At 38.0% G+C, this 16,988-nt stretch overlaps 1 protein-coding gene across 10 annotated transcripts in view; it reads right to left on the reverse strand.

Moving 5' to 3' along the window:
• The window catches only part of Rims1 (regulating synaptic membrane exocytosis 1), a 434,736-nt gene that overhangs the window by 168,601 nt on the left and 249,147 nt on the right, over positions 1 to 16,988 (reverse strand). For 7 of the 10 annotated variants that reach the window (XM_055605976.1, XM_055605966.1, XM_055605949.1 and 4 more), the window contains exon 1: positions 3,223 to 3,253. The exons of the other annotated variants lie outside the window; for them this stretch is intronic. In XM_055605976.1, coding sequence (XP_055461951.1) covers positions 3,223 to 3,253 — 31 coding nt within the window. Of the gene's footprint in view, positions 1 to 3,222; positions 3,254 to 16,988 lie in introns of those variants that run through there. 10 annotated transcript variants of the gene reach the window in all.

Genomic DNA, 16,988 nt, shown 5'->3' on the forward strand with positions numbered 1-16,988 from the left:
ATAGATAGATGGATAGATAGATAGATGGATAGATACATAGATAGATGGATAGATAGATGGATACATAGATAGATGGATAGATGGATAGATAGATAGATGGATAGATAGATAGATAGATGGATAGATAGATAGATAGATAGAACCTACATTCTCATGCATGTTGCTTCACCATAACCAGTGCACAGTGACACCACTGTCCAAGTGACAGGATAACAGGAAAGGACAATACTCTAGAGGCTTACAATAAAATATTAATGCTTTCAAAGCAGAAAGGCCTGCTGTTGTGGACAAAGCACGGATAGACACAGAACATATTTGTGAAAGAAGCCATGCACAGAAAGATAAATGTGTGGTATATCATTCAATATAGCAAACTTAGTGTAGTCAAACCCAGACACTGAGAATGATGTGAAGCCTCCAAAGGGCTGGGGAGCATGAGGTGATAAACTGCTCCACAGTCAACAGAGTTAATAACACTGCAGTGCGTACTCACAGAGCTGCCTGTTGGGCTATATATGGGCTAGATGTTAAATACGCATTTCACAAAGTGCAGAAAGAGAGTTGGGGGAGATGGAATAATTTTCTGGCATTTTTGGTCATGGTTTCACAGGTGATATGTATCTGTTGCATAAATCAGATAGGTGTGACATTTCTGTAGACCAATAATGTGGTTTGAGAAACAGAAATTACCTTTTGAAAAAATCCCCTTTGCTCCGTTCTTATTATATAACTAAATGACACTACTCTTCTGCATTGAGCTATAACTTCAGTTATTTAATTGACTTATTTATCTAACTATAACTGACTTACCAATTACTGAGATGATTCAAGTGCATCAACTACTAATCATTAATCTTAACGAGGTGCTAATTCAAGACTTAGTTTCAGAAATTCCTTATAGTACACAGGCTCTCCAAAGCTGAAAAACCTCTTGACAATGATCAAATATTTGTCTGAAGGCCTAAAATGCAACTCTGATTTGAAATTTTTTACAAACACATGCAAGGGAATTCAAAAGGAGATTGCTTTGACACATTTAGTAAAGGGGTTGCTCTAGCATTTTCTTCCCTTGCTTTAGGAACTGTTTGGTGACTTTGCGAGGAATGGGGAGGACATCACCTCCAGGCTCTGGATAACTCAGAAAAACGCAGAAAAAGAATGTAGAACTGAGCATCCTGGCTACACTATGACTTCAGTCTACTGATAAACACGAGAGCATCTGTGATTCTTTAAGAAGCAGTAGGAGATCACGGACTTCGCAGCTCATGAAGTACCAGCAGAAATTCAAACTTTCAATAGAAACAAACATATCTACTTACTTATTTTCTATTTATTACACCAGCGAAATCATCCCTATCAATTTTTACATATTGACATAAAAACTATGAAATGATTTTCCTGCCTCAAAGTTTACTTAAGACCTGTCATAACCATAAAATCTCATTATCTCTCAGTTTATCTATTAACATTATTTTATCTAATGAGATTGCTACTTTTTATGTATAAAACTTAAAGACAGCAGCTATTTTGCAGGAAAAAGAACAATGCATGTGAAGCCAGGAATTTATGATGATAAACCTAACCCTTAATATTGGGTGCATTACTTGGTGTTCTCTATGCGTCTTTAGAAACTCTGTCCTCTATTTTAAAACAGGGACAAGCTACTTTTTATATAAACTATTTCAAGAGTTTGAGACAAATTACATCATCTTTGTCAACTTCCAGCAAATTTATAATTAAAGTTTAATGAATAATAGTTGTATAAATCGTGTTAAAATATGAAATTTTCATATTTTCAGGCAAACAACTATCAAGTCGTTAAAATAAATGCACCTTAGAAAACTGTTAGAAATCCATTCTGCTTACAAAAATTATTAAATGTTACTACTAAAGACATATGATGGAACTTCAAGAGTTTTAATTGTATCTTAAACGTTAAATAGTACAGATATTAGGTGTCAAGTACAATTTATCTGTACTCAGCTTTAAGCTGCCTAGGTGAGATGCCCAACAACATTATCTAGCAGTAACAGAATTAAGTGTTAAGAAAATAATAGTGAAGGAGCCTGGGGAGATACCTCGTCAGTAGTGTTTGCCATGTAAACATGAAAAACTAAGTTTGGATCCCCCAGCACACACACACATGCACACACACACACACACACACACACACACACACACACACACACACGACAGGCATGGCGATGTATATCAATACTCCAAATGTTGGAGAGATGAAAATACAAATTCCCTGGAGATCACTAGATTGTCAGTCTAGCTGAATTAATGAGCTCACTGAAAGGCCATGGCTCAGAATAAGGTGGAACTTGACTGAAGAAGACATAGAGACATGGCCTCTGGCCTCCACATGCCACATACCCACACAAGTTTGTACATACACCACCACCCCACCCCTCAGTCGCAGAAGACTTCGATATGTAATATGTAACACAGTCAGAGTTGTATCTTGATGAGGCAATGAAAAAAACACAGAAGCCTGGAGATTTATGTTAAATAATCATAGATATTGAGAAATTAAAACTTATTTGAGAGAGTCAATAATGGTCCTTAATTCATGTTTCTTTCATGTTTTCTACTACTGAAAGCAATACTAATTTATGTAATGCAGAATTTTGATACCAGAGGATGTTTCAAAGTCCAGATATACCCCCTTAAAGGCCATGATGCTCAAAGAACCCTTACCCTTTGCCTTTGTTCTACCTTGATGCTGTGGGATTGGGGGAAATCAATTAAGTCAACTAAAATTTCTGAACTCTTTCATCAACAAAACTCAAACACATACCCATAAACACACCCAAGCATGCATGACACATATAACACTATGGCTTAGTTTTATGGAGTAAGTTTGCTCTTGATATTCAGTTGATCTGTAACGTATGATTGAGAATGACAATACATGGCATCTGAGAAAATCTGCCAAGGCCATTGATTATGACACAAATATGACATAAATACAGCATGAGGTGTGATGTCTCAGAAGTCACTATCCCAGAATCTAAACACAGAATAGTGGGTACAAGTATTGATGATAACTAAATATTGAATAGCTCTGGATAACACATCACAAAATTGACAGTCTCGGGGAACTTTTTTTTTTTTTTTTTTTTTTTTTTTTCCTAACACGGGCATCTCTTAATACACCAGACTTTGGGAAGTGCTGCACCCAGGAGGAAAATATTATACTGCAACTTTCCAACTGACCAGGCTTCCACATTGACACTGGGCATTCCATTCACGTGGGAGAAGAGGTTGTGACGTGCAAGGCCTCGGAATGACCAGCCAGGACACCCTGTGGAAGAAACCGGGGTTTATTTGTTTTCGCTGTCCGGGGACTGGATGTTAACCACAGGTTTAAGAAACCGCAGTGCTGGACACGTTGACAGCAGTTGTATCGTAACGACAACAACAGAAGCATTCTAGAGGAATCTCTTTGGTAAAGGAAAATGCTACCGTTTTCCTGGACTCAGGTGGCTCAACCCAAACAGCACTACCTGCCAACGTTCTGAGTGTCAGATCAAATCCTGCATCCTACCTGCCCCTCCATCTGAAGATGTGGGGAGGCGATACCTTGCCTGCCATAGGGGCAGTGATGTAAACAAGGGGAGCAGTTGGTGGAATACAGATGAATACTAAGAGCATACATAACAAGAGGGAATGCATACGAGCGACTCACGCAGCTTACTACCTCAAGACACTTTACAAATTATGACAAGCAAAGCATGAGTTCAGTCAGTAGCAAACAGGCAGAAACGGATACTTTGAAGTCGCAACCAACTCCCCCATGCCCTTTCTTCACCTTTGTGCTTCATTGAATTACATCTTACATTAATTTAATTTTTCTGCCTTTTTTTTGTCTTGGTTTGATTAGGTTTTGGTTTTGGAGGGGGTAGGGTTGTTGTTGTTATTGGGTTGTAGTTTGGCTTGGTTTGGTTTGGTGGGGTGAGATGAGCAAACCGTTTCTAGATAGATAAGAGCAATTTCTCTTTAGGTTGGCAGTTCCTTGGATGGCACTGGGAGATCACTAGGTATGAGAATTTTGGAGATTTTTTTTTTTTTTGCCTCATCATTGTTCTTGAGAAAATTGCTAAGTGTTCATATTCACAAAAATTCAGAACAGTAGTACAGGAAAGCAGGCTGCAAGGCACTGCAAGGTCACTGGCTTGAGTCTGCGGCTCAGCAAAAGTAGACAAGGTTTATAGAGGCATGCCCTTTCAGCTGGCCCTCTGAAATGTCAAACCACAAAAGAAATAGAGATGCAGAAGTAACGGACACAAATACACGAATGCACACTGAAAGTATATGTGCCTTAGAAAACCACATGACTTAAGGCTAGCCAAGGGCTTAGCACTTCATTTGAGATTCAGTTTTTGTAACAAAAACATTGAAAGACTGGGCCAAGCATGTCTTCTCACACCTGTGATGTGGTATTAAGGAAGCTAAGGCAGGAGGATTGCTGTGAGTTCCAGGTCAGTCTAGGCTGTAAGACTCCATCCCCCAAAAAATCAGTAATGAAAATTAAAAAAAAAGAAAGAAAGAAAGAAACCAGAAAATGTCACTGAACCATACTTAAAGTGCTCAAAATAAGTTTCTCTGTTTTCCCTAGTTGCTCTCCTGGAAGGATGGTGGCCTTTCATTCAAGAATATTGGCAACACAATCTCTAAATCCTCTGCTGAGATCACAAGTTTACACCATGAAGCTACAATGAGCGGCAGAAAGTACCCAGAAAATCTATTATTTAGTGTACTGCAGCACAATATTCTTGAAATGTTTAACTTAATTTAATAATAACATATAGATGAAGAACATATATATTAATAATTTAAAATTAAGAACATCAGATAGCAATTAGACTTTACATAGTATCTCTGAATTAACCAAACTCTATTAGTGGACTGCATATTGGAATTGCATGATGCTCTAATGCCTCCCTACTTTTTATGTCCTTTGCCATTACCACACCAGGCATTTTACCTGGATCCTGGGCGCGATATGGCTCTTAGAATGTGCTGTTGCCTCTGGCTTTATAAAATGTGTGGAAGTCACAGCTCCCTGGTATCAGAATCAGGAAAAACATACGTGTGCTTGAACAGATGCTTGGTGTTTACTGTGAAGGTTGTGTGTTCTACAGCCCACAGTACATGTTCTGGAAGCTAACATGATTAAGTTTTTAGTGTAGTGTTCTACCTTTCTTTTCCCAAGGGAAGATTTTATACATTTTAAATTCATCTACTAGGGCTTTATTTTTTTAATATTCTAGCAAAGTGTTAAGTTTCAAAGTGGGAATTTAAATTTGTTCCTCTGAGTATACACAAGCACTTTAATATATTTATTGTAATATTATTTTCATAAAAAATAGGTTTTTTTTCTTCAATCTACCGATCTCAGACTGTCTTTAATGCAAAGGGAAACAACTGGAGTGAACGAACAGTAGTTTACCTACAGTTTAAAAAGCAGAAGCCCATAAACAAGTTTTCTGCATCTGTTGGGGAAATGGAGTGAAGGAACACATCCCATCTGGAATAAAAACATCACAAATTCTAAATCCCTAGACTTTATTCCTTGAAAAGTCCACTAGGCTCTCACTACTAACATTTCAGTCAAAGATGAAGGTTTCTTTGGTATTTAATCCAATAAGATCCTTGACGATGACCCTTAAACAAGAGAAAATGAGAGATTCCAACAGAAATGTGTGATCCCAACAATGAAAGTTCATGAGAAAGGGATAAAGAAACTTAAACAAACAGGCGAAAAGCCAAAGAGCTAAATTGCTCACTAGCCTACCTAACTTCAAAACTGACGTTACGCACCACTTTATACACTCAGACATGAGCGATGCGGTCTCAACAAATGGCTACAGACACAGCTGGATAGAAGGGCAACGTTCTGATGTTAGAACGGCATCCATCAGGTAACAACTAAAAAGAGCACAACATGCACATCCAAAAGGAAATAGGAACAATTTCTTATCTGTGTGTAGAAAAATTTACAATTCTAATGCGAAAGATTTTAATGAAAAGAAATAAATAGTAACAATAACTATAAGCTATTTGGTAAAATAGTTACTAACTTAGAAACGCCAGCTCTCAATGATGACAGCATTTGTAACTTATATTTTAAAATCCTAAAAATTTAATCATTCCTCATCAACACATCACTAACCAGAAATATAATAGCCATTGCTCATCATATAATGAATTAGATTCAAGACGTATTAAACAAATGGCATACACTCATGTTATTTTTCTCCTACTGGGTGTTCTATTTTCTGACATTTTGTGAACGAAGTGCAAAAAAATGGGGGAATGGGGTTAAGTGCTCTATGCATAATGCCCTACATTATCAGCAGTCAAAATGTCCTTTAAAAGTTCTTAATCAAGCTTAATGCCTCTTAAGCAAAAGCAAAGCAAATAAACAATCTCATCTTAGCTGAAAATCCAGGGGAAAGGTATCAAAGGTCTGAAATTGCAGCGTCAGCAATGCCATCTAATATATCCAGTGACATTAAATGTGAAAATTAAAATTACACCTTGAAACACTGAGCTGAGTGTTAATGCAGTGATAGGAACAGTATTCATTTGTTGTTCCTTTTCTGATAAAATGGGGGAGCAGCCTTACCAGGCCACAGAGGAAGACAATGCAGCCACTCCTGATGAGACCTGATAGACTAGGATCAGGAGGAAGGAAAGGAAGACCTCCCCTATCAGTGGACTTGGGGAGGGGCATGCGTGGAAAAGGGGGAGGGAAGGTGGGATTGGGAGGGAAGGAGGGAGGGGTTTATGGGCGGATACAAAGTGAATAAAGTGTGATTAATAAAAAACCTTATATCCATTAAAAAAACTTTATCAAGGGAGATACACTGGGTATTTATAAGGATGGCATGTTTAACTCATTTTTCTAATAAAATATGTGTATCATGTTTGATCTAACACATCTACTAACCTTATAAACTCTACCTGATTTCCTTAATTTAGCTGTAATAATTGACAGCAAAACTGAGCCCTAGAAACACAGAAGCCACAAGAAATACTAAACTATTATGATGAAGAGATTTTAATAACCCTTGTGATAAAAAAGTAATTCACATTCATATTTGATAACATAACTAGAACTTGCCTTATGTTGTTTGTAACACTGGCTCAAAACAGTACCTGACACATGTGAATCAAGGCTTCTGCCCCGAGCCACACCTTCAATGCCCATCCCAACATTTACTTTTCCTTTATATAAAATCAAAGGCTGATCTCAGTTTCAAACTAAAAGCCAAACAATGGCACCATAAACTGAGTCTTGCCTTTATTCCAGCTGCTGGGAATATAAGTACCGTTTAGTTTTTTAGTATGCGATGGTTGTTATTCAGCTTTGAGATGTATTTCTGAAGAATTTAAATTGCGATAATCGTTCCAATTTATTTTAATGTCGAAACATTAAGTTTCAGAAGAACTAGATATTGTGCTAGCCTGAATAGTTTCCAGTATTTACTGTTAAAGAGAATAAACTCAACAAATGGCATCCTCTTGCTAGTTGTTATAATTTCAACCAAGAACATAACGTTCTATTGGCTTTTCAAAGTGACATATTAATGCTACAATGACAAAATGTCATTCACACACACACACAAACACATGCAAACACGTACACACACATACACACACACACAGAGAGACTTTTGGTCCTACAGCAATCTTTGCTTGATGTAACTATTACAGCACTGCATTTGAGATCAAACATCCACATACACATGCACATCCAAAGCATAAGAAACACAGCCATTGGAGCTCAGCTTTGTTAAGCTAATCAAGACAACCGTCAAGAACATTCAAAGACTGTGTTAAAAGGTCAGAGATGGCCATTTCAAGCAAAAAAAAAAAATACCAAGACCAATTGTTTTTCTTATTAGGAACCATTTGTTTTCATCAATATTCTTCCAGATTAAAGAGCTGCTCAGGGGCCTCTTCCTCTGTGCTGCCCTTATTTTGGACTTTCACATTCTCCGTGGATACTTCTGGTCACAGCAAAATCCAACACAAGACAAGACATAACTACAACAACAACAAAAACAACCAACAAAAGGAATAGACAAACAACAACAAAAGAGAGATTGCTAAGACTTAAATGTCTACTCTTTAAGTAAAAATGGGCTTTGAACTACAGGAATTATAGCACAATGCCAAGAAAGCTTATTGTCAAAATAAATCTGGTCTTCAAGGCCATTCTGGACAGAAGGAGGCCCTCACCAAGTGAGCCTTCAAGTACCGATAACATATGTCATTCTAAAGAAATTGAGGTCTGTTCGAAAATTACTCCGCTATTCTTGAATTTTCAGTCCTTCGTAATTTCTTTGCTTGAAGCTTACATGCATGTAATCATCACTCACTCAAGTCTTGGAGACTGAAGCCTTGAAATAAATTTACCTTGATAGATGTAATGTATCAAAATAAAATGCTATCACAATTGAAAATATCAGATATTAAACGTATTTTCAAAGCAAGGACAATTTGAAGGCAGTTTTAGGCTCATTTTCTACAGGAATGAGAAATGGTTTATCTCCACATACAGGGCATGCATGTTTCCCACCGATGGACAGCAGCACTTTGTTTTCACAAAGTGAAATAAGGATTGTAATCTGAGTTGCTTTAGTCTTTCACCCATTGTCCATGAGCACATTTAAGGAAGCCATGCCTTCTTTAAAATTGTAGTTAAAATGTTATGTTCAAAGGTGTTTTACTTCTGAGAGTCTCCAAATTAAAAGCAAACGTTGAGAGGTGCTAAATGAATGAGTGACTTAGACGGAGGCATCGCTCTCTTGACTTGCTGCTTTCTTCTTATGCCATAAAATGATCATTTACTGCAGGTTCTGAGGATTATGCTTTTAATAAGATTCCCACTTAAGACAGACACTTAGGAAACCAAGAAAGTGTACTCAAAGAAAAGGAACTTGGAGATATGTACAGACAGCAAGGCAATTCACCAAAGAAAGCACTTGCAACTGTCTACACTTGAATAAGCTGCATTTGTAGAAGTCAGCTAAGGCAAGAAGGATGCTGTAAACAGATACCTTGGTCTCTCTTACACAATTAGGCACTTCAACAATTTCAAAAATACATGCTACACAGAAAAACATATAAGACGATTGGTAAGCCCTTTATATTTTCTATGTAAGCTATCAAAAATAATAGTCCTGAATATAACTATTTTCAAATTATTTATGCATGGGAGGGTGTGCATACCATAGGGAGAATGTGGAGGTAAGAGAACAATTTATATACAGTCTGTTCCTCCTTCCGTCATGTGGGCCCTGGGAATTAAACTCAGGTTGTCAGGCACAGACAACCTGGGTACCATTACCCACTGATATATCCAGCTGGCCCCTTTTTCAACTATTAATGAATCTAAAATGTATGGTAGAAATGACTGAAGACATTTGTTAGAATTCAACTATTTGGTAATCAAATAGTTTTCTGATTTTGGCTTTGAAATATATTCAAAGTTTAAGGCTCACCTTAGTAAGAATTCATACCACAAGTCCTTAAAAATATAATGTATGAAATACAGTCTCTAAAATAATTACTTAAAAACTAGGCATTCAGAATTGTGATTATATTATTTCAAACAACTGACCTTATGGTTGTGACAACGCCCTTAAACACAGAAGGCAGTGTACTTGAAGCAGGCTATCTACAAAACCCGAATACAATGACTAGCCTTAAAATAATAGATAAACAACAGTATTCAAAGACATCCTCAAATAATTGTATCTTAAAATAACCAAAATTCTTTCACTGACTTCTCTACTTTTTGTGAGTTGCCATGTTTCTGCCATTATTCTTGGCTGTGGAAAGCTGAGAACAACATACATTTGTTTCACTTGCTCAGAGTATCATTGTATGTGTTGAAGTACAAGGGAGGTTATGCACTTTCATTCACCGCATTGAATTCTCTCTTTCCGAATGACTTCCATTGTGCTCCTCTAACAGGATTTTCCCCGGAACTCAGAGGCTCTACTTCAAAATGAGAATACCTCTTTCTTCTCAAAGATCCCACTAACCACTTAATAACAGGACCGAATAAAACAGGAAGTTGAATGACCCTGGAACTTATAACTTCTAAAGATAAAGAGTCATTTTAGTAATAAAGTTACAGGCTTCCTGTAACTCTTAAACTTGAGTTTAAGAGTAGAGACTATAAATCATTCATTTTCCACAGAGCTTGACAGATTCAACATCACCACTTTTTTTCTTTCCTTTCTGGCATGCATATACAGAAAGCCATGAATAATTCCTGCCTCAGGCTTGCTCTCATAAGGATAAAGGTCTATGGGTAACATGACAGGCATATGGCCACAAACACAAAATGTGTGACCTTTGTTGACAAGCAATTATAAGCCAACCTATGAGTTTGTAGTTCAATTTACAATAAACTCTTACATTAATCCAAAAGAGTGTATTTGATTAGTTTAAACTTGTTAGCGGAATGGGAGTGTGGCTATTACTTTCACACCTGCTTGGGATTCTCTGGATTTTGAGCTTGCCCCTAGCAGAAAGTAAACTTCTTCAAAATCGTTCTCTGTGAAGAGATAGCAGCATTTCTAATAAGAGATCCGCTGAACCTGAGAGGCGAAAGAAAGCCAGCAGGCAGCTCTTCTCCCAGTCAGGTGCTCAGAGGGCCCCTGCGCCTGGCTGCACTCAGCCCTCAAAAGCATTGCAGCAAACCATGTGATACTTCCTTCCCAGCTGTGAACTCTAATAGAAAGTTTTGTCAGGACACCACAAATATTCAATCCCTATTTGGAAAGGTAGTTACAGTGGAGCCAAGACATTTGCCAGCTTAATTTTTAAAAAGCTGTTCTCAGCCATTACAAAATCTACAAAATCTCACAATGCTACAAATCAAGGGATGAAGTGGGGGTTGCTAAGGAAACCACATCTCTTTAAATGTTGGATAGTAGTATTGTTTCTGCACAGAAACCAGCATGTGACAACCTTGAGCACCTTAAAATTACTTTGCTGTCTCCACTAACAACAGCAAGAGAAGTGTGTAGAAGAGAAAGCAGGGGGAGATGAGGTAGATTTTCGTTGGTGCCCAAGGTCACACACTCAAATCTCTGACCCTCAAAGATGAAGCTGTTCCTTTCCATTTCATGTTTGTGCTCTGTTCCCCCTTATATGAACATTATTCTTCTTAGCTCACAGCCTAACACCACACAAAAATGCAGGCATATCTACTGAACCGAACTACAATCCAGACTATAGATCAGAAGAAGCCAGACCTCAGCCGCCCTTGTCTACACTTTTGAAAAGAACAATCTGTATGCAGCTTGTAGTCTTCCAAATTTCTAAGAGTAAGTACTGAAGCCTTTTATAACAACTCAGTAAACAATGAAAACAAAATATCTTCTAGTAATAAGGAAAGGTAAAGGCATGGTCCCATGGTCCCTAAATTAACTATACACTATACAGTAAGTCGTGAGTTAACTATAATACTGAAATACATACAATGCGATGTACACTTCAGATATACATTCAAAATTCGAAAACAACGTCACATAATGCAACCAGCTAATCATCTACATTTTAAAATGATATATTTATGTAGTTTCCATTTTCAAAGCAAAGTATTCCTTACTCTGGTAGAATCGAAATGGTGCATCTTAATATCTTACCCTTTTGAATAATTCAACAACGAATCCCATTAGCGTTATATTCATCTTATGATTAATATTATAGTTTCATTTACCGGCTCTTGAATGCAACGTATGAAGAAGCAGAAACACAGCAAGCCGAACAGCAGCATTGGAATGGTTAAGTAAGTGCTACTGACACCAAATCATTAAATTCCAGCTAGGAACAGCAGAAGCCCAAAACACAGTTAAAAATCAAAACAATCTACCAACACGCAAAATCCGAATGAAATTTCCCACGGTCCCTCAGTTCTCAATGAATCCCTCCTTCCCCCACCCCCAAAGCCTGCAGTGCCCAACATTACACAATGGTGACACTAAACAAGGCCATAAGTGCTGCTGTCATCAGATCAGGTCCCTGCAGTGCTCAGATTCTCATTGATTACTGCTTCAATCCTGAGCTGTACTGAAGGGACTCTCATGGAAGCAGACAGCAAAGTCCTCTTGGTCCACTATTAACCATTTCCTAAAGCAGTCCATGGATGCTGCTATTCCCCTGCAGCCAGAGACAACTCTGTAGTCCCTGAAAGCTAGCAAGGGAGAAAGACTCTGATAGATGCTCTTGATCTCCTCCGGTTCCTCTCTCAGGGACACTTCAACTGTGATGTCTGTAATCTCCAATGACAAAGTAGAGCAGACCTTTGCCAACTTTAGAGGCGCCCCCCAACCCCAAACTCACCTGAAATAATTGGATCCCATTATCAACCCCTAGAAACGGCCCTGCCAAGCCCCATGGAACAGATCATTTCCTCTGCAGTTTTCCTAAATGAGGAACGGCACCCAGTGGCAACAACGGCACTGGGACACAGAACCAGCCAGGAGAGACTGTCGGGAACAGGAGAAAACTGCTTGTTCAGACTCTCCTGTGTGATCACCCCACTGCTAATGGCACCTCTCCAGAGGACAAAAGGACAACCCTAAAACAGGGAACCAGCGAGAACGGCTTCCATTTGTGATATTAAAAGATGGGTGCCTGTGGTCATAGAATTCACAGTGTGACAGAAATGTCACAAAGGCAAAAATCATCATTTTACCAGGAATTTACCTACATTTACGCCATCCATATCATTCATATCTTGCCATAAGCAACAATAGCAGCATTAGCAAAAGACAGGAAATTAAAAAAAAAAATTCCCCAGTTACGTTCAATTGTGGTAAAACGTTCAGTCACCAGAATAGTAGCAGAGGACATGTTCCTCTAAGCCCACTCCAGAATATTTGGAGAGGTGCGGAGAGGTCACTTCTACTTTGTTTCATAACATAAAGGGATAAATCGTAACACAGGGAGAATTAGCACCACTCGTCATTAATAAAATCCATATGCTGTGTTTACCTAAGTCACATGAACTTGCCTAAGAAATCCTGTAAGAAGGGAAAACAACAACAACAACAACAACAAAACAGCACTTAACTTTTTGTCTCATAGTCATGACAACTTAAAAATAACAGCCTCTAACAAACTGCTGACTTTACACATAACCCACTCTTAAAAGAACATACTTTTAGCCCCGCATTGGATATTTAGGAATATTTTCCTTTTCTTCTTTTCAAACTTCCATGTGTACTTTAAACTGACATTAGTCAAAAGTTAAAGGAACACATATTAATTGAAGGGCTTTTCCAGGCCAAACACAGTGCTGTATTTATTTATTTCCTCCACCCTGAATTTCATGTAATTCGTTTATTTTTATAGGGATATGATAAAATTATATTGCACACAACAAGTGAGACTTAGCAAAGCCTATTAATTAATTTGCCCAAGGTCACATGGTTTAAACTTAGTGCTCTAGAATCTGAATGTGTCTTGATCTGATCTGTAATCTCACTGTACTGCAGAAGGTTTCAGTATTTTCTTCAAACTGGGCATAAACCAGGGGTTTTTTTGTTGGTCTTTTTTGTTGTCATTTTATTTTGTTTTCTCACATGCAAGTGGCTTCTTGGAATTGGGAACTGGGCTGCTTTACTGAAGTTTAACCTTAAACTTCTACTTTCCCAATGCTGGCACCAGTGAAGGTTGTTTTTATAGCAATTAGAGCAGCTGGGCGTCTGTGCTTGCAAAACTTAACTTTCTTTTGCTGTGCAATTGTCCAAGGGGAGACCAACAAAGGCTCGGTCTACAGACAGACCTGAGGGGCAGCTTCAGGTAGGGGGAGTGCTGAATAGCCAAACCTTTCAGCAATTTATTAATCTTCTGTAGTTAAAAACATTATCATGAGTTTTCTTTCCATGGATTTCGTTATCCAAGTCAGGAAGTTAAACAATACTTAAAGCCTCACTCTGATTCGGTGCCAAAGCTCAAAGGATTGTCTTTGACATACTTACATGTTCCTATTTTCTCCAACCCTATGCACCAACTAGGATGTGCTAATTTTAAATGACAACTGAGTTTCAATGCTATTTATCTGATATTTATCCCTCATTCTGTCTCATATATTTATGTTATTTGTGTTTAATTTATTTGAGTTCTCTAAATTGCCTTTACTCTGGGAAATTTATTAAGTGGCAACAAATTCTGTTTCTAACCGGAAAAAAAAAACAAACAAAAAACACGCTTAAACACCTATTTATGACCTATTCATAAAATAGCCTTTCAGTCATTTCTGGCAGCTACATGCCATGACAGCTCGTGCAGACAGACAAATGCCTTTCACTGAAGACTCACAATATGTAGGTAGAAAAAAAAAACAATTCCTTTTACATTTCTATAAATTTAGAAATTTATAGAATGATTTTTTTTATATTCCAGTCCTTTTTTGACACATCTCGTCTCACTTTAAGGACATGGATTCCTCCCGTTGGCAGGACATGTAGCTTAACCCTCACCTGTGATGTTACAGAAACCCAAAGCCCAGCATACTGAGTTCCTTGGAAAGAGAACACACAAAGCCAGCTTAATCTGCAATTTTGTGCATGCTACAGTCAGATTATTTAATTCACTGGCACTGTAGTCTATTTGAAGGGCTCTGCTTGTTAAACTTTGTGCTTTTTCACTAAAACCCAGTAGTCATTATTTGGAAAAAGTGACAATTCCTATTATCGAACTGATTTCCATAAATGGAGACTCCAACTTGCCAGAGCCTCTGCACTCGCCTGACATCATGAAGCATGAACACATTGACTGAAAAACAAAACCCATGCACAATTAAGCAATTTATTTATTTAATTTTTTTTTTGTTTTCACATACACTAACTTCCTAATCTTGAACTCTTTCAACTTTTCTTGACTAGTACACATAAACAGAAATCATAAACAAGATTTCCTCTTACAACCTTCAGGCTATGCTGTAAACCCTGTGATTTCATTTCAACAGACACAGATGGAAGATAAAAGTTGACAACTAAAAAAGTTACCCCACTTAGAAAATGCAAGAAAATTACTCTGTATCTTGTACAAAATACATGACCATGTAGACACAAGGAAATGGTTACAATGGGAGTATTTAATATAGTTTTGGATACAGCCAGAAAGAAAACGAGACAGAATTCTCATTCCCCAGACTTACCAGCACATGGCCGTTGGGTCTTACTTGTTCCCACCCGAGAACCAACAGACCTCAGTTCTTCCCACCCTTCTGAGGAGACGGGTATCCCAGACGCACACATCATAACAAAGAAATCCAGCCCAAGAATGGCCACTCTCTGCTGACATAGACCTTATTGGAGAAGAATGTACACCGCCTCCTCCGTCACCATGCCTCTACCACTGAACAAGAGGAGCAACAGAAAATGGAAACTGAAGGAAAGCCTTGGTGTGAACGTGGAACAGTCTCCCTGCATGACTGACTCAGCTCACTGCAGGCACCGTGCAGCTACCCAAACGACTGCTTGGATACAATGCCATGCGCAAGCCTCCATGGGCCTGGTGGTAAGAAGACTGGTAGCATTTACCGAGGAGAAGCATATTGGCATCTCTGCTGGGTTTTAAGCAGATCCGCGGGATTCAGGAAATAAGCTCTCAGTTCTGTGCCAGATGACACTATGCTCCTAGCCATTCCTTATGTTTACTTATCTCCCAAATTACTTTAACTAGTGTCCTTTCTCCTGCTGTGAGCTTATTTGTAGAGAGGGCTAAATAAAGGATTTTTATGACAATGAAATGGCCTTTAGCCCACGTGATGATTTCTGGAAGCATTAATCGTCAGCTTTCACTCAGTACTATTAAAATTCAGTAAGTGGGAGCATCTCTTGTGGTTTTATATTTAAATGATAAAGAAAAACTTCTGAATTACTTTCTGAAGAAATGAATGAAATTAGGTTGTACTTGTATCTGCCACTTGTTTTATATATAGTATTTTTATCTAATATATATATTATATTGTATTTATTATATAAATTTATGTATTACATAAAATAGGTTCCTTTTGTTTTATTTGATTATCAAGGGAATCTTCGAAAAGATATGTCCTAGGATGTTTTGATGCTATATGTGTTAATAGTACAACGTTTCCAAGATGAAAATATGGACATCTGGATAGATGATATGCATACTGGATGTTATTTAAACAAAAATACTTTCTACCTTGTAGAAAATGATTTATTTCACAGAAACAAATAGTTGGATATTATGTTCAGGATCTTTTGTGCTGATGCTTATTATTTTTGAATTTTATTACAATGATATTTTAAAAGCTAACAAAGCTGCAACTTTCTTGTAGTTGAATGTGTTTCATTGTTCCTAAAGACTATTCATGAATTTCCTAACAAGTCTGAGAAGCATATGAGATGAGGACCTCTGTGACAGAATTCTTCCCAGAGAGGACAACACACAACACACAACGACCCAAAGCATGAATACCACCAACGTCCAACTTGGTGAAACACTGAGTTTTATTGGGGCCGCTTACAGGAACATGCATGATGGTTTACTTATAAGGGCAGAAATGACTCACAAAGCCCATCCCAGCCTGGGTGACAGCTCACAAAAGCTCAGAACCTGGAGGCAGCTCAACAAGGTGGAGAATGCCCTTTCCAGGTCTGGTCTAAGGGTCTTGATTCCTCTTTAGAGTCATCTTTGCAGTTCAGCTTTTATAGCTTATTCTTGCAGAGAGGAACCTATAAAACTGGTCAGCTTCGGGGACTTCTGAAGCCACTCTGAGTTGTTTACCTGCCTGTTTAAAGAGCTTCACTGCAGGATGGATGATTCCAATCTCAGAGGAAACTGTAGCACAAGAGTTGAATTTAATGTAGGAAGCAGGTATGAAAGATATATCACAACTCTTTTCTTTTAGAGATTTTATTTATTTGTGTGTGTGTGTGTGTGTGTGTGTGTGTGTGTGTGTGTGTGTGTGT

Source organism: Psammomys obesus, unplaced genomic scaffold, assembly GCF_907164565.1.
Source record: "Psammomys obesus unplaced genomic scaffold, mPsaObe1.curated_primary_1811, whole genome shotgun sequence".
NCBI lineage: Eukaryota > Metazoa > Chordata > Mammalia > Rodentia > Muridae > Psammomys > Psammomys obesus.